Source organism: Lacerta agilis, chromosome 8 (assembly GCF_009819535.1).
Source record: "Lacerta agilis isolate rLacAgi1 chromosome 8, rLacAgi1.pri, whole genome shotgun sequence".
Taxonomy (NCBI): domain Eukaryota; kingdom Metazoa; phylum Chordata; class Lepidosauria; order Squamata; family Lacertidae; genus Lacerta; species Lacerta agilis.
The window spans coordinates 76,535,192-76,562,107 of record NC_046319.1 but is presented as its reverse complement, the minus strand read 5'-3'; the positions used below and the strand labels follow the sequence as shown (position 1 = coordinate 76,562,107).

At 47.0% G+C, this 26,916-nt stretch overlaps 1 protein-coding gene across 1 annotated transcript in view; it reads left to right on the top strand.

Moving 5' to 3' along the window:
• LOC117052046 (neuronal PAS domain-containing protein 3-like) overlaps positions 1–26,916 on the top strand; it is a 73,190-nt gene that overhangs the window by 1,531 nt on the left and 44,743 nt on the right. Inside the window, exon 2 of the mRNA XM_033158773.1 lies at positions 1,252–1,490. Within this exon, the coding sequence (XP_033014664.1) occupies positions 1,252–1,490 (239 nt within the window). The remainder of the gene's footprint in view (positions 1–1,251; positions 1,491–26,916) is intronic.

Here is a 26,916-nt window from a genome sequence, read left to right as displayed (position 1 = left end):
ATTTATTTAACTAAAACAATAGCATTATCGGCTATAATGTTTGTTAACTGATGTGGTTAAACGATTTTTTTTTAAAAAAACACCTTAGACTGAGTTTTAGCACACATGAAAAACTTAAAACAAATCCTTATTTCCTGATGAATAGCCTTTGGACTATAATCATAGCTGTCAACTTTTCCCTTTTCTTGCGAGGAATCCTGTTCGGAATAAGGGAATTTCCCTTAGAAATGGGAAAAGTTGACAGCTATGACTATAATTTAACTTAGAAAACTCTTTAGAAATATTTTGCCTCCAAAAGCATTTTATTTTAAAAATCCACTTTAAAAAATCCAAGTTTTTTTTTATTTTAAAAAAATCATATTTTTATCCACCCTGGTGCAGGTGTCTCTTCTGAGACATTTCATACGATATAACCACCATCTTTCTCTTAATATTTTGAACAGGGACCTCTGAGGAAAAGTAGGGGCTGGGGGAACAAATGGAAACCCTTTTGCGCTTCTTGCGAAGTGGGGTTCCTGCATTGCAGCGGGTTGGACTGGATGATCACCGGGGCCCTTCCAACTCTACAACAATTCTATGAGTTTTAAGGTTTGCCTTGTCTGCCTTTTCTGCCGTTCACAGCTGGTCCTGCCGCTCCGTGAGCGGTTAAATGGCCGACGAAGGCAGTTGCTTTCTAGCCTGTCGGTTGGCGTTCGGTCAGGTCAGGCCCATATCTCGGTCCTGTTCAGGAGGCTGGTGGTTATTAATAATAATAATAATAATAATAATAATAATAATAATAATAATAATTTTATTTATACCCCGCCCTTCCCAGCCAGAAAACCGGGCTCAGGGCGGCTAACATCAATTAAAATCACAGCAAGAAACATAAAAACGATCAATTTAAAATAACAGATTAAAATACAAATTTAAAAATTCAATTAAAACTGCAGGTCTCAATTTCAAATATCCCACCAATAAAAGATGAAGCATAAATATTAAACAGAAACCAACCCAAAGGCCAGGTGGAACAGCTCCGTCTTGCAGGCCCTGCGGAAAGATGCCAAATCCTGCAGGGCCCTGGTCTCTTGTGATAGGCTGTTCCACCAAGTCGGGGCCAATATTGAGAAGGCCCTGGCCCTAGTTGAGGCCAACCTAACGTCTTTGTTGCTGTTACGACCCGTGTTTTTGTGTTTCTGTACCGGATCTTCGGGTGAAGGGGTGACAGATAAATTTAATAGATAAAAAATAATGATGGTGGTTTTTCCGCAGCCTCCAGGCCCTGCGCAAGGAGAAGTCCCGAAACGCTGCACGCTCCCGCCGGGGCAAGGAGAACTTCGAGTTCTACGAACTGGCCAAGATGCTGCCGCTGCCCGGAGCCATCACCAGCCAGCTGGACAAGGCCTCCATCGTCCGGCTCACCATCAGTTACCTCAAGATGCGCGACTTTGCCAACCACGGAGACCCGCCCTGGACCCTGCGGGCAGAAGGGCCTTCCCCGCCTGGCAAAGGTGGGTGGCAAATGTGTGTGGATTATGGTCCGTGCGCCATGAGGGACAGCGACTTGGTTTGGTTTTTTTTAGCTGTAAGAGTGGCAAAAGACCATCGCTGCCTCTGGAAGGAAGCTTGGAGCCAAAGGTTAAGGACTCTCCCTTGTTTAGATCCTAAGAAGTTGCCCCCTACCACCGAGGGCTGCCATACGTCCAGAATTTCCCACACATGGCCGGGTTTTGGCCCCCCATAAACAGCGTCCCGGGTGGAATTCGCTGAAACGTCAGGGGAAATCCGGGTTTATGGCAACCCATGCCGGAAGTGTAGATTTTGGCAAACCTCCTTAAAAATTGCTCAAAGCTTCAGCGACAACTTTGGCAAGACAACAACAAAGCTCAACAACTTACGTGTGTGTGTGTGTGTGTGTGTGCAACAACTTTGGCAAGACAACAACAAAGCTCAACAACTTACGTATGTGTGTGTGCGTGTAAATATTATATATACACACACACACACACCACACATACATTACATACACACACTGCTTTTTTCCTTTAAAAGTACTCTCATTTTCCTACCCATATTGAAATACTGCCCCTCAATGAGGCCCAACTTAGATTCACAAAATGTTTAGGGGTATGTGTCCCCCCAGAAAAAGCTCTCTCTCTCTCTTTCTCTCTCTCTCTGTGTGTATGTATGTGTGTAATTTTTTTATTAAGTTTTCTGCTTTACAATTTAAAATACTTATTTTACATCCATAAAATAGCAGTGACTCCCCTTCTTCTCTTTCCACGCTTCATTTTACAAATCATAAATCCCTGCATATTTTACAAAGAACTGTACCATTCAGTATTCCATTATTGCATCCATCAAAACTTGTTTGCACTGTTGAATTTATCTCAATGCTGCCAGCGCTCAACAACTTTTGGGTCCAGATTTTCACTTTTTGGAATATGGCAACCCTATAGTCCAGTCTGCTTTGACTGGCAGTGACTCTCTGGGACCGCTGGTTAGAGGAAGGTCTTTTCCATCGCCTGCTACCTGAGATCCTTTTACCTGGAAATTGAACCTGGGGACTTCTGCATGTTCTGCGGCCGAGTTGCGGTTCGTCCCCTCCTGCCGGTCTCTCGGTCTCTCTCCTGGCGTCCTTCTTGGCGCCCCTTTCCCATGACACAGTTAAATCTCAGCTCCCCCGAGCCTGTCCATTTCCTCCTCCTCCTCCTCTCTTCCCGCATCCCTAATTCCTCGCAGAAAAGGCCAGGGCGCCGTTTCATTCCAACACACCCATGCGCTCACGCGCGCACCGCACAAAGGCGCTTGCCCAGATAAAATAGCATTGATTAGCCATGCAATAAATCACCATTTAAATAATGCAGCTTCAAAGTGTGTAATTAAATAAATTAACTGCCTTGGAAGAATACAGGCTTGCAGCAATTTCTGATTACTATCATTACCCGCGGGGTAATTATCAGCCAAATAACGAGTGTTCCATGAAATAGGGATAAACATCTGCCTATTGTTTGGGGAGGCTGGGCGAGGTGCTGTCCGTTTCTCCCCCTCTCCCTGCACCCCTTTTGCCTCTCCACCCCCCTCCTCAAAAAGCAAATTCCAGCACTGAAAAAGGGGCATTTTGCTGTTGAGCCGAACTCTGCACCCCCCCCTAGCCACCCTGTTTGCAAGAGGAGCCAAAATCTCTGCAGAGTGAATTCTGTTAATGATCAGCTTTGAAAAATGAGCGCCGAGAACTTTAAAAAACTATGGAAGGGCTTTCCCCCTATTGTTCTGTTGCAGCTGTGTCCTGGAAGAGGGTTTAAAAATAGAGAGTGGTGTTGGAGGGCCAAAGGGGGGGTCAGAACGGAGAATTAGGATGCCCGAGTGCTTAATTTATGGGCAGAGTGTGCTGCATGAGTTAGCTTTTACAATGAGGACTAGTAACATAGTATGTGGAAAGCAGTGTGGAAATTGATGTTTGGGCCCTGAACTGTGGAAAGGGTAATACTAGTAGCTGGGAGTGGCGGGGGGGGGGGGAGAGCTTTCATCCAATGAAATTGATGGGCAGTCGGTTCAGGGCGGGCAGAAGGAAATATTGGTCACACAACAATGCACAATTAACTTGTGGAACTCACTGCTTCAAGATGTGGGTGATGACTGCTACCTTACATGCCATTTTTATTTTTAAAGGTTTAGGCTAATTCTTTTAAGAGGGAAAGTCCATTGGCCACTCTTGAGATAGCTCCATGGAGCCTCCAGCCTTGGGAATAGCATATCTCTGAATACCAGGTGCTGGATCCACAGGGGAGAGCTGTTGCCTTCACACCTTGCTTGGGGAACCTGTGGTCCCCCCCCCCCGCGATGCTGCTGGACTAGAACTCCCACCAGCGCCAGCCACAGCTGGGAGTTAGAGCACAACATTGCATTGCAGGGGGTTGGACTAGATGACCCTCAGGTCCCTTCCAACAGTACGGTTCTATAATTCTAACGTAACAGGTTCCTTTTTTCTGAAACTTTAGGTGCAACTCAGCTTGCAAAAGAGGGGTTAAGACAGATAGAGTTTGGGACCTCCAGATCCCCAGATCATCCCTGTTTCTTTAACCTCTTGCACTGACCTGTCTGTCTGATGTTAGACTGATTCCTCTTAGGTTGAATCCTGTTTTACAACTTCCTCCTCCTCCAGCTTCTCTTGGAGTTGATCCGACAGTTTAACGTGGGCATTTCCACCAAGCAAAAACTAATTAATCAGATTTAGTTAATTAATCAGATCTGGGAGGGGAGGGGGAAATCTGTTTTTAAAGAAGGCGCTTAACAAAAACTGCAGCTTCCTTTTTCCAAGGTACTGCCGGCTGCTACAATATCATAGGAACATAAACAAGGTGCCTTATACAGAGTCAGACCTCTAGCTCAGTATTCTCTGCTGCAATTCTCCAAGGTTTCAGGAAAGTGCAAATGTCCTTGGGAGGATTGTGTCTCTCTGAGCCTCAGTGTTCCCCAGCTGTAAAATGGGACTTCATGCTTACCAGTGTTTGCAGAACTTTCCCATTTCATAAAACTGAATCTCCCAGCCCCTTTCTTTCTCACCTGCAAAACATAAATATTAATTGGTTCTTTGATGTAACTCTGCTGGCAGGTTTTCTAATTTTCTGCAAGGATCTCTGATCTTAGTCACTTGGGTGAAGATCCATCCTGGCTACAGGACATCCAAGTGTTTAGACTTATGAGGGGCCAGGGAGGAAGGGTAATGGGTTCGACTCCTGCTCCCTGAGTCAGCCATTTTGTGCTTGGTCTTTCACTTTCCCCGCCCCCCCCATTATTTCCCCCTTCACTTGGCTCTGATTGGCGGGTGCTAACCCAGTACATTTTGCTGCCTAAGGTGGAACAGAAAAAAACCAGGACATCCCGCTTTTTCACACGAGAGCACGGCTGCCATTTAGGGTGCCGTGATTTCGCACTGAGATCTCACAGGAAGACGTGCATCCCGGTTTTGGAGGGTGTGCAGAAAATGGTCCGGCCCATTTTCTGCTTCTCCTACTCAAATTGCAATGTAATTAAGGCTGGCCCGAGTTACTTTGACACTTGAGGTAGAAAATCTGCCCAGCACCTTATCCTGGGAGTGAAAATGCCAGAACCGTAAGTTACATAACAATTTGCAGCCATGCCATACACTTAACACACTATGATTCCACATTAAACAGCCGTGGCTTCCCCCCCCCAAAAAAGTGGCCTGGGAGCTGTAGTTTGCGAAGGGTGCTGAGAGTTGCTCACAGAGCTGCAGTTCCCAGAATGATTTAACGATTGATCCTTCTTCCCAGGGAATTCTGGGAATTTTAGCTCTGGGATGGGGAATGGCGCGGGGGTGTGTCCTCCTCACAGCACCGTTAAGAAACTACAGTTCCCATAATTCTTTGAGGAGAGTGCCTCCCTCTGCCTTATAATTGTGCTGGTTCTGAGTGGACCTTGGAGTTTTCGAAGAAGAAAAAGAACACAGGTCCCGGAAGCCTGAATTTCACCCGTCCTCAAATAACAACCCATAAAACTCTTAACCACTTGCAAATGTCGCCTCTGGGCAAAAGCAGCTAGAACCCAGGAATCCTGACTTGCAGCACCTTGCCTGACGGGCAAATTATTCTCTCTCTCTCTTCTCTTCTCTTCCCCCCCCCCCCAACAACCCCCATCCGCAAAAGAGTCTGTTGGCCAGCGATTTCCCCTGTACTAATTACCATCTTTGACCTGGGGCCAATTTCCTAATCAATCGCATTAGCGCAATTAGCAGCAGTTTTTAATGCCGCCAGCAAAGATCTTCCCGGGGCTTAGCCAGGAAAAATATTAAGGTCATGTTGATTAATCAATCAGCGGTTTATTAAAACATCTGGAGGGAGACCAATTGTTTAAATTGCCCCTAATTTGACAAGTAAAATGGAGCCTGATTTTTCAGTTCTTTTTTTCCCTGCCACCCCCCCCACCCCCCCAGTCACTCAGCCAGTGTGGAAGAAATGGGATGAAGGAAGGGATGTGGGGACAGCAAGCATAAAACTGAATTTGCTTAGGGTTATTTTATGGGGCCCCTGAGCGTTTGCAGTGCTCCGCAGAGTTCAAAAGTGACATGTTCCTGCCGCCTAGTTGCTAACAATCTAAAATTTGAGGTGGGGGAAACGAGAGAGTGGAACCAGGAGGGTTTGGAAGTTTTGCTTTAATATTTCTTGTACTGTAAACCCCTGGAGGTCATACTACGATCCAGAGGTATGTGGGTTTTTGCAAAATAAATAAAAAGAGTGTTTGGAGATTAGCAAGCTCCTTCCTTGTGGCTCCGAATTAAAGTTTGCCCCGTCTAGGTGACAGAGTTGCGGAGCATCACCAAACCACGCGGCTGGGCTTGAAGGCACAGCCAGGAATTTCATTCTGATTTATCCAGAATGCAGCCTCCAGGATATTTTGTTCGGAGCAAGCAGATCACATCACATTAGGCTAGTCCTTGACTGGCTGCCCTGTTGCCAATTCTGGGTTTAGTTCTAGGTGTTCCCTTTCAACCCTTAACGCCCTGCCTAAAAGGAGCTGTAGTTTGCAAAGGGTGCCGAGAGTCGTTAGGAGCTGCAGTTCCCAGAGGGAAGAGGCATTCAACCGCTCTGGGAATTGTAGCTCTGGGAGAGGGGAATGGGTGTGTGTGTGTGTGTGTTTCCTAACACCTCTACGCGCTCTTAATTAACTGCAGTGGTACCTTGGTTCTCAAACGCCTTGGTACTCAAACAACTTGGAACCGAAACATTGCGAACCCACCCGGAAGTGGGTGTTCCAGTTTGCGAACCTTTTTCAGAAGCCAAACATGCTCCGTTTTGAGTGTACGCTTCTGATTTGAGTGCCACACTTCCATTTTGAGTGTTACGCTGAGGTCTGTCTGTTTTTGCTATCTATTTTGTGTTTTTGTTTTTGCGGCTCTTTTTGGTTTTGTTTCTGTGACTGTGTGGAACCCGGATCAGCTACTGATTGGTTGATTGTGCAACTGCACTTTATTGCTTCCATTTTATGGTCTCGTTAGATAGTAAAATTGCTGTCTGGGGTTGTTTGGGGTTGTTTTCAAAAGTCTGATTAATCCGTTTGCATTACTTTCTATGGGAAAGCGCGCCTTGGTTTTGGAACGCTTTGGTTTTGGAACGGACTTCCGGAACGGATTAAGTTTGAGAACCAAGGTATACCACTGTACAGGTCCCATAATTCTTTGGGGGGAAGCTATGGCTGTTTAGAGTGGAATCGTAGTGCTTTAACATTTGTGGTGCAAATGTAGCCAGAGTGAGACTGTCCTGAGCAGCAGCCCCTGACAGATGACACCCAAGGGAATCAAAAAAGTGCACAGAATCAAAAAAGTGCACAGAATCAAAAAAGAAGACATGCTCTAAGAGCCCACCCAGGGGCGTCATTTAATTGCCTATCCTTACGTTCAAAGCTTTCCTGATTTTTATCTGTGTTTCAGTCACGATAGTTTCATAGAATTATAGATTTTGAAGGGGACCCAAAGGGTCATCAAGTCCAACCCCCTGTGATGCATGTACATAAATTTGTTTTTTGTTTTTTAATGGTCTTTCTTGCAGATTTTAGCTCTTGTTTTGTCTACAGCTCCTTTTGCACACCATTAGCGATCTCTTTCATTAAGCCCTTCGCGAATCTTCCAAACGAATGAGCACGTAAGGGGGAGGGCGTTTGACAGCTTAAAAATGTTTATTTCTTCCTTGCAACGGGGAAACTTTCACCTGTACTTCGCCTGAATGTGGTCAGACAATTCAGGGAGCTGGAGAAACTGCCCTTGGCTGTCCCAGTTTGCCCGCTGGTGTCCGACTCCCTGTTCTTAACCGTTGCATTTTGCAGTTTCACCCTGTGTTCTTATTTTTTGTCATGCTTCTCATTTTAATAGCACTGTCGCTGCATGCATGACAATGCGCCCCAGTACAAATGGAGGGAAAGTCCTTTCCCAGAAGAGCTTATAACAGAAAGAGTTGGGGAAGGAGGGGAAAGGCGAAATAACACAACAGCTGAATATGGGCAAATCCAGTGGGGCTGCTGTTTGACAGCCCATGCAGCAGGACTCTCTTCCCAGCCTCTTTGGGATCCGGGACAGAAATCCTTGTCCTGACCCAGGGGCATTTCCTCCACCTTCTCTCTCTGCTTGTACAGTGGCTAAGTACTTAATTCGTTCCGGAGGTCCGCTCTTAACTTGAAACTGTTCTTAACCTGAAGCGAAACAAAATAGAAAATTATTTCCAGTAGCACCTTAGAGACCAACTGAGTTTGTTCTTGGTATGAGCTTTCGTGTGCATGCACACTTCTTCAGATACCATGCACATGAAAGCTCATACCAAGAACAAACTCAGTTGGTCTCTAAGGTGCTACTGGAAAGAATTTTCTATTTTGTTTCGACTATGGCAGACCAACTCGGCTAACCACCTGTAACTTAACCTGAAGCGCCACTTTAGCTAATGGGACCTCCCGCTGCCGCTGCGCCGCCAGAGCACGATTTCTGTTCTTATCCTGAAGCGTTATTTCTGGGTTAGCGGAGTCTGTAACCTGAAGCGTATGTAACCCGAGGTACCACTGTATTGGAGAAGGGCTGCGTCTCAGTGACAGGACACCTGCTTTGCATGCAGAAGGTCCTTGGCAGCGTCTCCAGGCAGGGCTTGGAAACGTCCCCCGCCTGAAACCCTGGAGAGCGGCTGCTGCCAGTCATTGCGGGCAACACTGAGCTCTGTGGAAGCAGCTCCCTACGTTTCCATTTCCCGTTACCTCCCATGCGTGCGACTTTTCCTTCTCAAGCGTTGTTGCCCTCGGTCGTGTTCTGGATGGGGCGGTGGGGGGGGGTCTGTTCGCACTTGGGGTACAGAAATGCTCTAAAAGAGGATTGGACAAATTCACGAGAGGGGTCAGGCTGCCGGCGAGGCTCTGCTTCCACGGTTGGAGGCTGCAATGCTTCTGAACATCAGTCTCTGGAAACCACAGGACGAGAGAGTTGATCTTGTGCTCGGATCCTGCTTGTGTGCTTCCTGTGGGGGGCATCTGTTTGGCCACTGTGACAACAGGATGCTGGATTGGGAGGGCCATTGGCCGGATCCAGCCAGCTCTCCTTGTTATCTCAGACAGATTTCCTCCAGCAAGGTGCTTCTTATGTCCTTGCTCTCCTCCCCGGTAAGCAGACCACGGCCGTGGGTGTGAGAGACAGACAGAGAGAGATGGATGGACCTGGGTGCGTGATGATTTAGGCACCCGCCCGTTTGCCATCGAGTCCCTTGGCTGCACGCCCTGTCCTCTGGCTTCTCAACGGGTACCGAATCGCCCTCGGCCTGGCGGAGAGCCAAGGGCCAGCCCCAAACTCAGTTGCTGAAGCCCAGCCTTCCACCCCCAACCAGCCCGGCGGAGGGAGGGAGGTGGAGGAACGGCTGCTGCCTCGATTTCCCCCCTTGCAAAGGTGACTCGCCCACGCTTGGCCGCCATCCATGGTTGCACCACCCCCGGGCCACTCAATCTAATTGACCCAGATTGCCTCGCGTTGGCTGGATGCGTGGAGACCCCCTTGTCCCTTTTTGCCCCTGGCTGGTGTTTGAGTCGGCGGAAGACGGGATGCGTTTGGCTTGCAGTGTAGGAGGAAGAGAACAGGCGAGGGCTGGCTGGGTGCGGATGATGGGAACGAAGCGAGCGGAAGCTTAGTGCCACCGTCTTGCCCTAATGCCCCCTTCTTGTGCTGCTGGTGGTTGGCGACCGTGACGCCTTATTTTAATCCTGGTCATCTTCTAAGGAGCATGGAGAACTTTGCTCTTATAACCTCACAACAACCCTGCGATGTTGGCTAAGGTGAGAGACAAGTGACTGGCTCAAGGGCATGCAGTGAGCTTCACGACTGAAGACAGATTTGAACTCGGGTCTCTCCAGTAGTAATCAGGCACTCTGTCCATGACACGACTCTGTCCCTGCCTTGGCGTGTTTCTCTGCCGCAGATTCGCACTGTAGCTTCTCTCCTTCTCAATATTAGGTCCCCATCTGCCAGGACCTACTTGGCCAGGCTGTTGTAAGGTTTGATGCATGAAATAGGTTCCACAGCTGCATATAAAGACTAAGAAAGTGTTTACGACTTTGCATCTGGTCTTCCCTGGAGATAACTCCCTAGAGTCATTTTCCAAAGCGAGCCTCGGAGTTCCAGGAACTGATCTTGGGATCTTTTTTGGCCAGGCTGCGCAGAATATTTTCCCTCCTTTCTTCCCCCTACTGTCGCTCTCCCGTCTCCAAATTATGAGGCATCGGTTCAACCCTTCCCAGCTAACTTTGCCAGCAAGGAGCCAAGAGATGGGTTTGCTCTTTGCCATTCAGCTGCAGCTAATTCTCCCGCTGCTCCGACTGCGCAAAAGGGGGTTTGCAGCTGCTCGGCCGTAATCCGCTGCGATTCCACTGGCTTTTTCTCCCACATAATTACACACTTGGGGAAGAATTCAGTGATTGCTCCAGCTCTGGACGACTCTCTTTTTTGTGACTCCAATAATCCCGCCAGATTTTGACATTAACCCTCTCGCGGCTTCTTCTTCTTCTCTTCTTTTGTGAAAGGGGGAGGGAATGCTTCCCCCCCCATTACACTTTTGCCGGAAGAAGGGAGACTCCGCTGGATTAGGAAAGGATAATATTCCGTGCCCTCCAAAACGTTTGGCGGTTATAGTAGTGTGCAGGATTCGGCCTGCAGACAGTCTCCATTTTTCTGGGTCTATTGTTTACCACAATAGTGAGAGATTTCACTTTCTTGGGTTACATGATCACGAAATTAGAAGACACCTGCTTCTTGGGAGAAAAGCAATGACAAACCTAGACAGCATCTTAAAAAGCAAAGACATCACCTTGCCGACAAAGGTCCGTATAGTTAAAGCTATGGTTTTCCCAGTAGTGATGTATGGAAGTGAGAGCTGGACCATAAAGAAGGCTGATCGCCGAAGAATTGATGCTTTTGAATTATGGTGCTGGAGGAGCTCTTGAGAGTCCCATGGACTGCAAGAAGATCAAACCTATCCATTCTTAAAGAAATCAGCCCTGAGTGCTCACTAGAAGGACAGATCCTGAAGTTGAGGCTCCAGTACTTTGGCCACCTCATGAGAAGAGAAGACTCCCTGGAAAAGACCCTGATGTTGGGAAAGATGGAGGGCACAAGGAGAAGGGGACGACAGAGGATGAGATGGTTGGACAGTGTTCTCGAAGCTACTAACATGAGTTTGGCCAAACTGCGAGAGGCAGTGAAGGATAGGCGTGCCTGGTCACGAAGAGTCGGACACAACTGAACAACAACAAATTGTTTACCACTGAAATCCAACCCTTCCCCACAGGAGTGCCAGCTTGGACCCTCGACTGTGGGTGCCAAGGGTCCATGGGAGCCATGCAACATGTATGGCCCTGGCGACAAAATTTGTGGGTGCCATGTCCCTTCATGGGAAATTTTTTGGGTTCTCGATCCCCAGGGACCTGGCACCTATGCTTCCTCATTTGAAATCAAAAAGCTACTTGATTATAGATGGGAACTCATATTCCTCCAGAGCAGGCACAGGCAAACTCGCCTTCCAGATGTTTTGGGACTACAACCTCCCATGATCCCTAGCTAACAGGACCAGTGGTCAGAGATGATGGGAATTGTAGTCCCAAAAACATCTGGAGGGCTGAGTTTGCCTGTGCCTGCTCCAGAGTGGCCTGGCATAGAATGAGGTCCATTTCTGAGCCAAGGAAGCTTAAATTTTGGAAAAGGGGGGAGAGGGTGACTTCTTTTTCTCAAGAAGGGTATCAGGGGACTTGTAGAGAATGCAGACACACTTCACCCATTTAATTTTTTAAATTTCTGGTCCCCAAAACAGGTTCCCTTAATTTTTCAGATTTTCAGATTTCAGTTTTTTCAACCATGAGCATTGCTGAGCAGAGTTTGCCCATCAGTACAAATGAGAAAATATATGCAGATGTGCCTAATTTTTACAGAGTGCAAAAATTAGTTTTGGCTTTACACAGATTCCGCCCCCCCCCCAAAAAAACCCTTGCAGTTTAGATAGCAGTGTAACCAGAATGGTAGCAAGGAACTGGCAAAAATCTACCATGGATTAAAAGCAGTGTCAATCAGGATATGATGGGGGTCGGATGGGGGTCAAAGCAACAACTGCTTCACAGTATTTTGGCAGCATGAGTGGAGTTTGGAAGGCAGGGGCTCTTAATTTTGTCGGGTTTTTTCAGGTCTCAACCTTGAATCTGGTGATCTTTAGCTTCTTCAGAATCTGTCGCTTCTTAAACATACCGCTCTTTTGAAGCAAGCTCCTTGACCTCGTGGGGGGTGAAAGCCTCCACTAAATCAGGGGGTTAAGAGCTCCCAGTAAGTTTCTGAGCGCAATTCAAAGTGTTGGTGCTGACCTCTAAAGCTCTAAAAGGCCTTGGCTTAGTTACTCTCATCGTCCAGCTCTGAGGGCCTTCTGGCAGTTCCACACAGTGAGAAGTGAAGTTACAGGGAACCAGGCAGAGGGCCTTCTCGGTGGTGGCACCCTCCCTGTGGAGCACCCTCCCACCAGAAGTCAAGGAGATAAACAACTGCCGGACTTTTATAAGACGCCTGAAGGCCGCCCTGTCTACGGAAGTTTTTAAAGTTCAATGTTTTATTGTCTTTTTAAATATTTTGGAAGCTGCCCAGAGCAGCTGGAACAACCCAATCAGATGAATGGGGTACAGATGTTGTTGTTCCACTATCCCTACACCAACTGCTACTCCTGACAAAATAGGAAATTCTTTCCAGTAGCACCTTAGAGACCAACTGAGTTTGTTCTTGGTATGAGCTTTCGTGTGCATGCACACGAAAGCTCATACCAAGAACAAACTCAGTTGGTCTCTAAGGTGCTACTGGAAAGAATTTCCTATTTTGTTTCGACTATGGCAGACCAACACGGCTACCCACCTGTAACTGCTACTCCTGAGTTACCTTTCCTGATGATGCCAGAGGAACGATCTTGCAAAATATTTGCTTTGATTAGGTTAGCACAGCTGTCCTGCTACTTCCAGTTGCAGTAGCTTCCTCAAGAAGAAGAAGAAGAAGAGTTTGGATTTGATATCCCGCTTTATCACTACCCGAAGGAGTCTCAAAGCGGCCAACATTCTCCTTTCCCTTCCTCTCCCACAACAAACACTCTGTGATGTGAGTGGGGCTGAGAGACTTCAGAGAAGTGTGACTAGCCCAAGGTCACGCAGCAATTGCATGTGGAGGAGTGGAGACACGAACCCGGTTCCCCAGATTACGAGTCTACTGCTCTTAACCACTACACCACAAAACTGGGTTTTGTAACAGGAGGGAATCCATTCTTAAAATTGTGATTGTCTTTTCTAATCAGAGTTGGAGAACTGGATTCACTATATACTCTCTCTCTCTCTCTCATTGGGCCTGCCCTTCGCCATAAGGTCCCAATGTGGGTTGCCACAATATGAAAACAAAATATTTAAATCGGTGGAAACTATTTACATCAGAAGGGGGGGGGGATTATATCTCGGGTGTCAAAAGGCCAGTGCGGTGAGATGGAAAGAACAAATTCAAATAAGCAGCTGCAGAAGGTAACAAATGGAGCAAGAGTTTACAGCTACCTCTTGTTTAAGAACTCAAATGAAACAGTGTTAACGCATATGGGGTGGGAAATGCCTCTTGTGAGGTGACTCAACAGCTTGGGTGCCACCACTAAAGAGGACATCCCTGGTACGTCCCTGGTACCACGGGGCGTCCCTGGTACCTGCCTGTCAGACCTGCAAAAGCAAGAACAGAACCTTTGGTGATTATCTCAGAAAGCAGGTGGGTTCATATGAGAAAGGAGGCGTCCGTTTGCTTATTTATTTTTTATTAAATTTGTTAGTTGCTTTGTCTTGACCAGGGCAAGCCAAAGCAGCAAACAAACAATTTTTTTTATATAACCCCCCCCCCCACTTAGATAGATGCTTTAAAGGCAAGAGGAAAGAGAATAGCGTAAAAACTCCCACTTCTAAAAGGCCACAGATAGTTGAATGCAAAGGCCTGGTTATAGAGGAAGGTTTTTGCCAGGCACTTAAAAAAAATATGTAATGAAGGTACCAGGCAAACCTCCCTAGGGAGAGCATTCCACAAATAGGGAGCCACTGCAGAAAAGTCCCCGTTCTCGTGTTGCCGCCTTCCTGACCTCTCGTGGAGGGGGCACACAAGGAAGGGCATCAGATGATGATCGCAGGGTCTGGGTCAGTACATAGGGGGAGAGGCGGTCCTTGAGGTGTTGGGGTCCTGAGCCGTTTTATACGTCAAAACCAGCACTTTGAATTGGGCCCGGAAACTAATTGGCAGCTGTGGGGCAGGAATCTGGCTGAGCCCCAATGGAATAGTGTCCCTTAGAACAGCCCTTTACTCCTGATAAGGAAAATTCTGGGTTGAGAGACTACTCAACAGCCCAGCTCGTCAGGCTACAAGTCCCCCGCGGGTCCATGCGGTCAGTAAAAGAAGGAAATTCCAGCCAAGCAATTCGGAGCAAAACAGCAGTCAGTAGACTTAGATCCTTTATTGTTGCACAACAGGTTCAAACAGCAGCGAGTGAACCCAAAGTATAGGGTGACATTGACTTTTAAAACTTCCCACAATATTCCAGAATACAGTTTGTACAGCATCATTGATACATCATCTTTATATGACTGACACGTCACAAAAGGGGAGGGGTAGACAGGGGACACGGGTGGCGCTGTGGTCTAAACCACAGAGCCTAGGGCTTGCTGATCAGAAGGCCGGCGGTTCGAATCCCTGTGACGGGGTGAGCTCCCGTCAGGGGCGTAGCAAGGTAAATTGGTACCCAGGGGCCAATTTTTTTTTGTCCCCCCCCCCCCAGGCATAGGAAGGTCAGGTGGTACCCGGTGTCGAAAATTTCTTGTCAGCCCCCCATTGATTCCCCCCTGCAAAAATGGTTTTATGTTATTTCATATTTTCTTACAAAGGAATAATAACAGTAGTAGTAGTAGTAGTAGTAGTAGTAGTATAGTATAATAATAATAATAATAATAATAAATTTTTATTTATATCCCGCCCTCCCCGGCCGAAGTCAGGCTCAAGGTGGCTAACATCAGATACATAACATTGGTATAAAATCAAACAATAATTAAATTACCTCCTAAAAACATCTCAAAATCAAATTAAAGTCTAATTAGATGGCTTTCCACAGGGTTAGGGTTGGGAACAGTAAGTGTTCTCTGAACTGAAATTTCAGCCTTCATGACATAGGAAAACAGCCAAGTAGACAGCTATTTTGGTGGAGGAGGGTCAAGATATTACCGGTAACCGATATGCAAGAAATTTCATATATAGCTATATAATCTCTAGTATAGTAAGATAAGACCTTTGGAGCAGGCATTTTTTTAAAAAAGTTTTTTTTTGAACAGCCCTAGTAGGGCAGTAATTGTCCTTGATAATTTGTGACCCCCTCCATTATGGAACATGGGTCAGACCGCCCCCTACGCCCCCCTTGCTACACCCCTGGCTTCCGTTGCTCGGTCCCAGTCCTGCCCACCTAGCAGTTCGAAAGTACGTCAAAGTGCAAGTAGATAAATAGGTACCGCTCCGCCGTAAAGGTAAACAGTGTTTCCATGCGCTGCTCTGGTTCGCCAGAAGCGGCTTAGTCCTGCTGGCCACATGACCGGAAGCTGTACGCCCTCCCTCGGCCAGTAATGCGAGATGAGCGCCGCAACCCCAGAGTCTCCGCACTGGACCTAACGGTCAGGGGCACCTTTACCTTTACCTTTAGACAGGGGTTACACTAGTTCAACCTTGGCAAACATGTCCAGGCACCACCATTGAGGGACATTAGAGCTCCCTTTGCATAGCCATAACCTGGGGCAAATCCGGTGATGGCTTCTGAAACGTAACTGCTCAGCAATTGTCACCCCTTGGCCCTTCCTTGGGTGGGGTGTGTGTTCATGTCCTCACGCTTGAGGGATTATGGTGGGAGGTGGCTGGGAAGAGTCCTTTTCCAAGGGCAAAATGGCGTTGGAATGGAGGAACTGGCAAAGGGGTTGATTTTATATGATTTATAAAGCTAGGTATCTTCCCTGAGCTGTCAAGTCGAAAGGATACATTCGGCATAATATTTGTAACATTTAACAACTTTAAAATGTGGGGGTCCCCCCTGTAATTTCTGTAACACTCCCCTCCATAGAAGCGAATGGTGACCGTTCTCTCCTGTGTGGCATTTGCTCCCCTGAAAGTCAGCAAAAAGTCCGGCGTTAGGTCTTAGGCGTAGCAAAATAAATTCATTTAAATAAAGCTTCCACCTGCCGTGGAATGAAGGGAGGGGGAAATAACATGTTTTAAGAGATTAAGAACCATTGTTCAGTGGAGGGTGAAATATTATGATTATTGCACGATGACAGGACAAAATTACTATGTGGATTGCGGTTGTGATGGTGCTTGCATGCTGTCCACCCCCCCCCATCTTCCTCCCCCGCTGCGAGCCTTGTTTTCGCACAATGCATGCCGCAGAATCAGTTCTTCGGTTGCTCTTTTCGTTCAGGTACGGCTGTAGGCTGTCTTTGGGCTGCTGCTCCGCTAACACTGAAGCACATGGGCGCTGCGTCGAATTCCTTATTTTATTTGGGGGGAAAGTAAGTTCCTAGACCTCAGTGTGGCCACATGGAGATTTGAGAAAGCCATTTCTGCACTGGGCTCCGTCTTTAACCCTTCCCCCCACCAAACTCGGAAGCTGCAAAAGGAAAGGGGGAAATCGAACCCCCAAAGGCAGTGCAAGAATTTAGGACAGAGATAAAGCTCAGGTATGAGGAACCTGTGGCTATCCATAGATGTGGCTGGATTCTATCACCCCCCCCGACCACTGGCTGGGGCTGATGGGCCTGGAGTCCAACCAACACTAGGCCACTCATCCTCACAACAGCCCTGAAAGGTAGGCTTGTATTATTCTAGCAACCCCGTTCTGCAGCTGGGGAAAGAGGGGGACGAGTCTGAGAGGAATCAGTGCCTAAGGCCGCCTCAATTCTAGACTGAGTGGGAGCCAACCCAAAATTTATCCAATTTGCATTTTACGCCTCAGTTTCACGAGGTTGAACTTTGCCTGGGCTGCGCCTGCTCAGAACTCCCTGAGAGCTTCCTTGATGGGAATGCTCCTCCATCTAACCAAACTCCCCACACATAGTCAAAACAAAATTAAAAAATTAAAAAATCCTTCTAGTAGCACCTTAGAGACCAACTAAGTTTGTTCTTGGTATGAGCTTTTCGTGTGCATGTATCTGAAGAAGTGTGCACACGAAAGCTCATACCAAGAACAAACTTAGTTGGTCTCTAAGGTGCTACTGGAAGGAATTTTTTTATTATTTTTTTGTTTTGACTATGGCAGACCAACACGGCTCCCCACACATAGTAAGCTAGCATGTCAGGGGAAAAGCCAGGATTGAATATCCCTCTCTGTGACGTGCTACTTTTCTATATTCAGGGGAGCTGGTTACTTGAAGGAGTATTCTGTTGTCTGGTCCTTCACTTGCCGCCTGAAAAACGCTATGGATTGATGACCTTGGTGAGGACAGGTTTACATTACTGTCATGGATTCAAATCTAGCAAGAGCCACAAACTCTCCAGGGGCTTTCAGGCCAAGTCATCCTAGGCCTTCGTTATTCTCTGTCTGTGAAATGGGCACGTGAATGACCCATCTCTCGGGTGTTTAAAATTCCCTAGAAATAATAATTGGAAATGTCAAGTCCCTTTCTCTACTCATCCCTTATCCAACATGTTTTGCAAAAGGAATAAAATTTTGCAGATCATTCCAGGTTGCCTAATTCTGATTGCAGAATTTGGATGTTTGCAGAATTTGCAGATAATCTGATGCCGTGGTCTTCAGCTGGTCCAAGTCTGAGACCCACCTCTGAATTCCAACTTGGGACCATTTCCCTTTCTCTGTTTAATAGTACTAATAAGGCACATTATTAATCCTAAAATAGCCATTCACATGGCAACGCACGCAGAGCTGCCTTTGCATTACTGCCAAATGAAAACCAGTGATTTTTACACTTGATCTTAGCCAAAAGACTAAAATGCTGTTGAAAACCAGTGATTTTTAAGAAGGCTGACGATTTCAGTGGGACACTTGAGCATGTTTGTGCTTCCAGATTTTGTTATGGTGTGTGTGTGGGGGGGGGAGTTATTAAAAAGTTATTATTTTTTTAAGTGGCAGCAGATGAGAGATTGCTTCACTTGCCAATTCTGGGTATTGTTTACTAACCGAAATCCAAAACTTTGGTAGCATTAGTTGCTGAAATTGCACTTTTAAGCTTGTGTCACAACTGAGTTCAAAGAATTGTTTCTGCATGTTGTTGTTGTTCAGTCGTTCAGTCGTGTCCGACTCTTCGTGACCCCATGGACCAGAGCACGCCAGGCACCCCTATCCTCCACTGCCTCTCGCAGTTTGGCCAAACTCATGTTAGTAGCTTCGAGAACACTGTCCAACCATCCTGTCCTCTGTCGTCCCCTTCTCCTTGTGCCCTCCATATTTCCCAACATCAGGGTCTTTCCCAGGGAGTCTTCTCTTCTCATGAGGTGGCCAAAGTACTGGAGCCTCAACTTCAGGATCTGTCCTTCTAGTGAGCACTCAGGGCCGATTTCCTTCAGAATGGATATGCTTGATCTTCTTGCAGTCCACGGGACTCTCAAGAGTCTCCTCCAGCACCATAATTCAAAAGCATCAATTCTTTGGCGATCAGCCTTCTTTATGGTCCAGCTTTCTGCATCCTGTATCTTAATTCCAGTGAATCTGGGCCCAAAGTGAAGGGTGATTTGATCCACTGAAAATATATACAGTATATATACCCCTATATTATGGGGAAAACAGCCACTTAATTGTTCAATTAATTGTTCTAAATGTTGCAAAGCATCTCCTTTCATAGAAGCAAAATTTACTGCTTGATCTTTCTCCCCCCTCCCCCCCCAAAAAAAGCCATGAAAAAAAGTTGGAAACGTGTCAGTTAAATTTTGATTAACATCTCGACTGGAGTTTCATCAATTTTTGGAGTGGTTCTTTTTTTTAACGTCCAAATTTGAAAAAATAAAAATAAAAATCTTCCCTACATTGAAGGGTTTCGTTCAAGCAGCTGAACCCGCCTGCAAGGCACTCCACCCTTAAAAGCTGCAACGAGGTGTCAAATAAAGAAGCAGATATTAAAGATTCGTTTCTCAAGAACTCCAAAACTTCATATTGAAGTCCAAATAGTCTTTTTTTCTGCATGACCACCATCTCACTTTTTATGAAAAACAGTAAGGGTTGTGTGTTCAGAACCCCTTCCTTGCAGAGGGCTCTGATGAAATTAACAAATTCACTTTTTTTTAAAGAACAAAATGCAGGATTTCACCTGTATGCATGGAAGCCAATGCTTCGCTGTGGAGAGAGGGATGAATCCAAATTACATTTGGAGCGACATTGAGAACAAGTTGAGACAGCCCACCCTTTCCTGCTGCCTTACAGGGAGCAGAGTTTGCTTGCTTTTCAAAAACTGGTTGTCCGTTCTTTACGGCTTCCTGGCGAGCTTTGTTTCTGAGTGCCGCCTCGGCAGCTTCGGTGGTTTCAAACTTCCATTTGCTAGCATCTCCCCACATTTCACACACTGAGGAATTGGCATGCTATTTCCCCCTCAATCCAAGCGAGCCCCTATTTCCATGCATTGCTGGTCAAATTTTTCATGTCCTTTCAGCACTGGTGTCCTCTTGGCTTTCTGGATTTCCCCTACTCTTTAGTGAACCCTGTTTTTGACACTGAGCAAGGTGGGGGAAAGTAATAATCACCATTATATTTTGTTACAGGTAGGTAGCCGTGTCTGTCTGCCATAGTTAAAAAATTTTTTTTTAAAAAAATTCCTTCCAGTAGCACCTTAGAGACCAACTAAGTTTGTTCTTGGTATGAGCTTTCGTGTGCATGCACACTTCTTCAGATGAAAGCTCATACCAAGAACAAACTTAGTTGGTCTCTAAGGTGCTACTGGAAGGAATTTTTTTTTTATAAGATTTTATTTTTAAGCATAAGGAGAAAAAAAACAATACCATACACATATACATATTAAAAGAAACATAACAAACAATTAAACAGAAATACAATAAACAAAAGAAAACTTATACCTACCTAAGTAAACATAAAACATACATTAATCCTTATCTGTTCTAGTTTCAATCTTCTTTAACCAGGGACCTCCCCCGTCCACTCGGCTGCATTCAAAATCAATATACTTTAGTAACTTTGTATCTTTTTTCCGTAAGCATTAACCAAACTTCTTAAAATCTTTAATGCAATTAATCACTTTTTTATTTTTTTATTTTGTTTTCATTATATTTTGTGTTGTCTTACACTAAAAAAACCAATGGCATCCACAAGGATTCAACTCTCCCTCGTTTTTCTCCGCCTCCTTCCTTCCTCTTGTCATCTGCTGGTACCTTTCTCTCTCTCTCTCCCTACCTTCCTGCTCTCTTTGTCCTCTTTCGCCTTGTCTAGTCTTTGCTTTCCTCTCGCCTAAATTTCTGCCTTCTCTTTCTCTGCCCTGTCTCTTTTGCCCCTCTCTCCCTTGCCTCAACTTCTTTCTCAGCCCTCTGTCAGCAGCTGCCCTCCTCTTGTCCTCTCGGCTGCCATTTCCATCCTTCCTTCCACTCACCTGCTTTATTCCAGCTGCTGCTGCTGCTGTTGCCTTTCCTACGGGCGTTTGCTACGATGCCCTCTCTGCCCTCCTTTGTGCGCTGAAAATCTGCCCCGCCACAGAGTTCAGCACGGCATTCTCCCCTCATAGCTCTCCAGAACAGGAGCTTCAGAAAAAGCAAAGTGGGCCTGGACTGATATTCTGAAAAGGAGGAAAGAGTGTGTCAATCAGGGCTGCTTGTGGCATTAGGAGTTGGCAACCGTGCAGAGAGACGTGGAGATTGTTATTATTATTATTATTATTATTATATTATTATTATTTGTACCCCGCCCATCTGGTTGGGTCTCCCCAGCCACTCTGGGTGGCTTCCAACAAATATTAAAATACATGAGGTATTTTCTAAATGTCAGGTAAATTTTTATCTCTGACGTCTGATGGGAGGGCGTTCCACAGGGCGGGTGCCACTACTGAGAAGGCCCTCTGCCTGGTTCCCTGTAGCTTTGCTTCTCGCAGTGAGGAAACCGCCAGAAGGCCCTCGGCGTTGGACCTCAGTGTCTGGGCTGAATGATGGGGGTGGAGACGCTCCTTCAGGTATACTGGACCGAGGCCGTTTAGGGCTTTAAAGATCAGCACCAACACTTTGAATTGTGCTCGGAAACGTACTGGGAGCCAATACAGATCTCTCAGGACCGGTGTTATGTGGTCCCGACGGCCACTCCCAGTCACCAGTCTAGCTGCCGCATTCTGGATTAATTGCAGTTTCCAGGTCACCTTTAAAGGTAGCCCCACGTAGAGCGCATTGCAGTAGTCCAAGTGGGAGATAACTAGAGCATGCACCACTCTGACGAGACAAGTCTGCGGGCAGGTAGGGTCTCAGCCTGCGTACCAGATGGAGCTGGTAGACAGCCGCCCTGGACACAGAATTAACCTGCGCCTCCATGGACAGCTGCGAGTCCAAAATGACTCCCAGGCTGCGCACCTGGTCCTTAAAGGGGCATAGTTACCCCATTCAGGACCAGAGAGTCCCCCACACCCGCCCTGATGGCTCCTGCTTTTTGGTCCCAGACCCTGGATTCAGGGAGAAGTTGATGTGGCATCCCTGCTCCCTCCAAGTCTCACATCTTGCAGACTCTTACGGCAACTTCCTGACCCCACCCCGCCCCGCCTTCAGCTGTTTGGCATGGCATCCAAGCTATCCCACCGCAATGGACATTTCAGCATTCTAGTCCTCAGCATACTTCCATTCATTAATTTCGTTCAGCATACTTTCATTTCATTCATAGAGAGCTGGGTTGGTGCCGGTTAGAGGTTCAGACCCGGAGCCGGGAGACCAGGGTTCAAATCCTGCCCCCCCCCCAACTTGGGCATGAAGCTCACTGGCTGAGACCTTGTGCCAGTCACTGCCTCTCAGCCCAGCCTACCTCACAGGGCTGTTGTGAGGAATAAATGTGGAGAAGGGGAAGGAGAAATATGTACCGCCGCCTTGAGCTCCTTGGAGAGAAAGTTGGGAGATAAATGCAATAAATTTGAAGAGGAGTCTTGAAAGCCATAGAAATAGACTGTAATGTGGACAGAGTGCGCCTGCTCCATAGAAAGCTCTCTCAGCAGAGGCACAGCTGTAGGATAGTATAATAATATAATAATAATAATAATAATAATAATAATAATAATAATAAATACCCCACCCATCTTGCTGGGTTGCCCTAGTCACACTGGGTAGCATCCAACAAACATAAAAATAAATAATAAACATTAAACGTTAATAGTAACAATCTGGTCCAATATAAAAAGTCACAATAACTTTAAAACAAACAACTTATATCAAATAAAGCGAATACTAAATAATCCATTGGAATCCAAAATTAAACACCAGCTAATAACAATTAGACAGTTTACACTTGTCAATTACAATAAAGAATTACTCATCTGTAATCAATAAAATAAGAGCAAATCGCAATGCACAAAGCATACAAAACCACGTAAAAGGGTCAAAATGAGAAACGAGGACAGACAACTTATAAAATTATTTTTTTAAAAAACTATCGCTGAGCGCCTCTCTTCCCGGATGCTGCTGCTGCTCTCGAAGTCGTGGTCTGGGAAAGGCTGCCGGGGCTGGAGGCTGGAGCAAGGCAAGTGGGAAAAGCCATTGCCTGCAGAAAGTCTCTCTTCCCCTCAGTTCTAGTATTCAGAAATGTGTTCTTGGGAAAAGGCCTATGCCTTTCTCCTGCCATAGCAGTTACTTATTACATTCATATACCACCTCTTCTTCCAAGGAGCTCAAGGCTGTGTTTGTGGTTCTCCTCCCTCCCTCCCCGTTTCATCCTGTGAGGGAGGTGAGAGACACTGACTGGCCCCAAGGTCACCCAGTTGAGCTACACGGCCGAGTGGGGATTTGAACCCTGCTCTCGCAGGTCCTAGTCTGACACCCTAACCCCTTACACCACCTTGGCTCTGACCACACGGCAGCCCCTCGTGGAAGCTGGTCAGATTAGGGTGCCCGGTCGACAGTTTTGTTGCGGTCCATTTGTGGGTCCCAACCCGCTGGTTGGAGACCTTTGACCTGATGTGCTGGCTTTTTCCTTCCACCTGTAGAGTCGGCTGTCTTTCCCCCTTGCCAATTCACACTGTGTATGGATCACATTTCGAACCCGGGTTGTCCCAGTCCAAGTTCACCACTCCAAGCAGCTGCCACCGTCCCTCTCTGGTCTTTGCCTTTCAGAGGTTTCCACTAATAATATAATCAAATATATAAGGTGTTTGTGTTTCATGGGCAGCCTGTGGTTGTCATTTCCCCCTGCTTTATGGCTTTAAAAGCTGGTGATGTTGCAATCATGTGTGTTTTGGGGGGGGGTGTATTTCTGCCACCCCAATACATTCCTCTCTCACTCTATCCCCCCCCAACCACACTGTACCCTTCTTTCCCCCGTAATCCTAGCAGCTTTCTAATTCTTACATTAAATGCTTTTAATTATAGGAGCATTCTGTCTGACCCGCGGGGTTATTTCAAGAGAGAAAAATGAAGGAATTAAAGAAAATGACAGAGCAAATTGCGGCAATTAGCGGTGCTGGTATTGTTCCGAGTGTCTGTCAAGGGAGTTCTCTGTTTGTTAGTTACAAGTAAATTCGTACAGATAACGGAGACAGCCATTATAAATGCCATCTCCGAGGCTGCCTGGCGCTGCAGCTATTTTTCCTTTTTTAAAAAAAAGAGGGGAGAGAGAGAGAGATTTTTTCTTTGTAAAAATAATATTTCTCCTTGTAAAAAATAGTATTTCTCCTTGAAAGCGAGCTCCGAAAGAGAATTGGTTTCTCTTCCTCCCCTCCTTTTGCCCCAGTAAGTCCAGGATCGGGTTTTGTGCATCTGCGTCTTCCTAGTCGAGCATCAGATTGATAGCCTTAGAGATGCAGTGGATGACCATTTGAGTTTGGGCGGCAAGATTTCACCCGGGGCTTAACCCCACGGCCTGCTTCCCGTGGTTGAGGGCAAGCTGGGCGCTAGAGCCCTTCCCTTACACACACAAACCCTCCCATGTCCATTTCCCCGGCATCTGCAGTTAAAAGGATGAGGTAGGCAGCGATAGGGATGTCTTATTTCCTGCCAGAGACCACGGAGGGCTGCTGCCAGCCAGAGCAGAGCCCAATGCGCTCGGCAGAATAACGCCGTGACTCCCTGCAAGGCAGCTTCACGTCTATGTATGAAAACCAGGTATAATTAGAATTTTACTGAAGCCAAGCGGTGTCTCTGAGCATTTGAAGAATCGTAGAATTGGAAGGGACCATGGGGGGCCAATCTTAGTCCAACCCCCTGCAATGCAGGAATATTTTGCCCAAGATGGGACTCGAACCCACAACCCTGAGAGTAAGAGTCTCATTCTGTACCAACTGTGCAACTGAGGAATTGGCGGCAGGGGGGGGGGGACTGAGCTCCAAACCCTAGCTACCAAAAGGTTATATAGAATGCTAATTTATACAGAGTCAAACTGTTGGTTTATTTCAGGGGCAGCAAACTTTTTCAGCAGGGGGCCGGTCCACTGTCCCTCAGACCTTGGGGGGTGGGGTGGAAGGTGACTATATTTTGAAAGGGGAAAAAAATGAATGAATTCCTATGCCCCACAAATAACCCAGAGATGCATTTTAAATGAAAGCACACATTCTACTCATGTAAAAACCAGGCAGGCCCCAAATAACCCAGAGGTGCATTTTAAATAAAGGACACATTCTAATCATGTAAAAACACGCTGATTCCCGGACCGTCCACTGGCCGGATTTAGAAGGCGATTTGGCCGGATCCAACCCCCATAGACCCATGGTCTATTTTGCTCAATATTGTCCACACTGGCTGGCAGCAGCTCTGCTGGGTTTCAGGCAGGAGTTTATTCCTAGCTCCACCTGGAATTTGAACCTGACACCTTCTGCATGCAAAACAGATGTTCTGCCACAGACTCACAGCCTTTCCGTTTCTCCTGTGCCCCTTTCAAGCAAAGCCACCTGTCCACAGGCGGGTGTGGTTTTTCCGTAGCGTTTGCTGAGCCGGGGCAAGATTGTGGCACTGGGTGCAAATGATCTCCTTGACCAGCAGTCTGGAAGCTCAAATCTGGAAGCCCTGTTTCCCACAGCCACTTATGCAATGGCATCCCATTGACAGATGGGATAGATTCAGATTAGGGCAGAATTGCAAAATTGGACGCAGTGGAGGAATGATGCCCCCCTTTATCCCATGGGACAGCCTTACCACCAGGAGTGAAGGGGGGGGGCTACCTCAGGATGAGGATCGGGAGAAAGTTTCCGATTTTTATGTTGTCTTAACCAGCGCTGGGACTTTGCTGGTGAAGGGCAGGTAATAAATTTAATGATCATTAATTAATATGACACTGGTGGCGCGGTGGGTTAAACCACAGAGCCTAGGGCTTGCCAATCAGAAGGTAGGCGGTTCGAATCCCTGCACGGGATGAGCTCCCGTTGTTCGGTCCCAGCTCCTGCCAACCTAGCAGTTCGAAAGCACGTCAAAGTGCAAGTAGGTAAATAGGTACCGCTCCGGCGGGAAGGTAAACGGCGTTTCCGTGCGCTGCTGTGGTTCGCCAGAAGCGGCTTACCCATGCTGGCCACATGACCCGGAAGCTGTACGCCGCTCCCTCGGCCAATAAAGTGAGATGAGCGCCCCAACCCCAGAGTCATTCATGACTGGACGTAACGGTCAGGGGTCCCTTTACCCTTTACCTAATTAATATGACAGACAAGAGTTGGGTCTTCCCGTGCAGCAGCCCCATTGACACTTAAGGAGAGGGGGCTCAGCATTTTGCCCCTGCCCCCCTGTTGGCTTCAACAGGGCTGGCACAGGAAGATTCCCTGGTGGGTCCTGGTGTGCCCAGGGCTAATTGGCAGGTTGGCCCTACAATTCTATGATTCGAGGCATTTTGCTATCCCACCTCAAAGCACCAAATGATCCGGTTTCTGCCAGGCAAACTCCCGGCGGATTTTTTTTGAACTCCTCCCCACCTGTGTCAAAACAGCCCCAGGATGGGGGCAGGAATTCAGAAAGGTGGCGGAACGGAAGCCATCTTTTTCAGGTTATTGGTACAGATTTCTTCCAAGGGCCTCTCCTCTTGCCATCTCCGGCTCTTCACAGTTGGGTGTCCTCGTCCACAAGTCACACCCCGCCCCCAAACACCCCCTCTCTTTCGGCCCCTGAGCCAGGGAACTTCTCTGCAAGGGAGTGAAGGGCCTGAAAGGAAGGTTAAGCCGGGTCTTGTGAGCTTTTCAGCTTTGCTGGGGAGCAGTGAATGCGGAGCTGATAAGTATTCTAATCCCATCTCCCAGGAATGTGCAGAGCACAATGGCAGGTCCTCCCTCTCCCTTCCACACTTCCCCCTCCACACCCCCAGGGCTCTGTCCTTGTCTTCCCCCCAGAGTGAGTGCCCTGCCGGCCCTTGTTTGTGTGTGCTCACCACCCCACATTGGGGGTTTGTGCAAACATCAATGTTGCATAGATGCACATGCATGTAAAGAGAGGAGATGCGGGTGACAGGCTTGGTTTGTTGTTGTTGTTGCTTTCTATGTCCCTTTATAAAATTTCCCGGAATTGAGATGCAAATGCCCCTCTTAGCAGCAGCTTTTGTTTTGCCAAATTACTTGGTAAATCTCTCTCTTTTTGTAAAAGATCTCTGTCTAAGGCTTCTCTCCTCTTCTTCATATTTCACTTCTACCTTTAAATTACTTCTGGAAAAGAATCCCAACCTTTCTGCCCCTCCCTTCCTCTTTCTTCTGTTTTTTTTTTTTTTTTTTTGTAATGTTCCTGGGCTTAAGAAT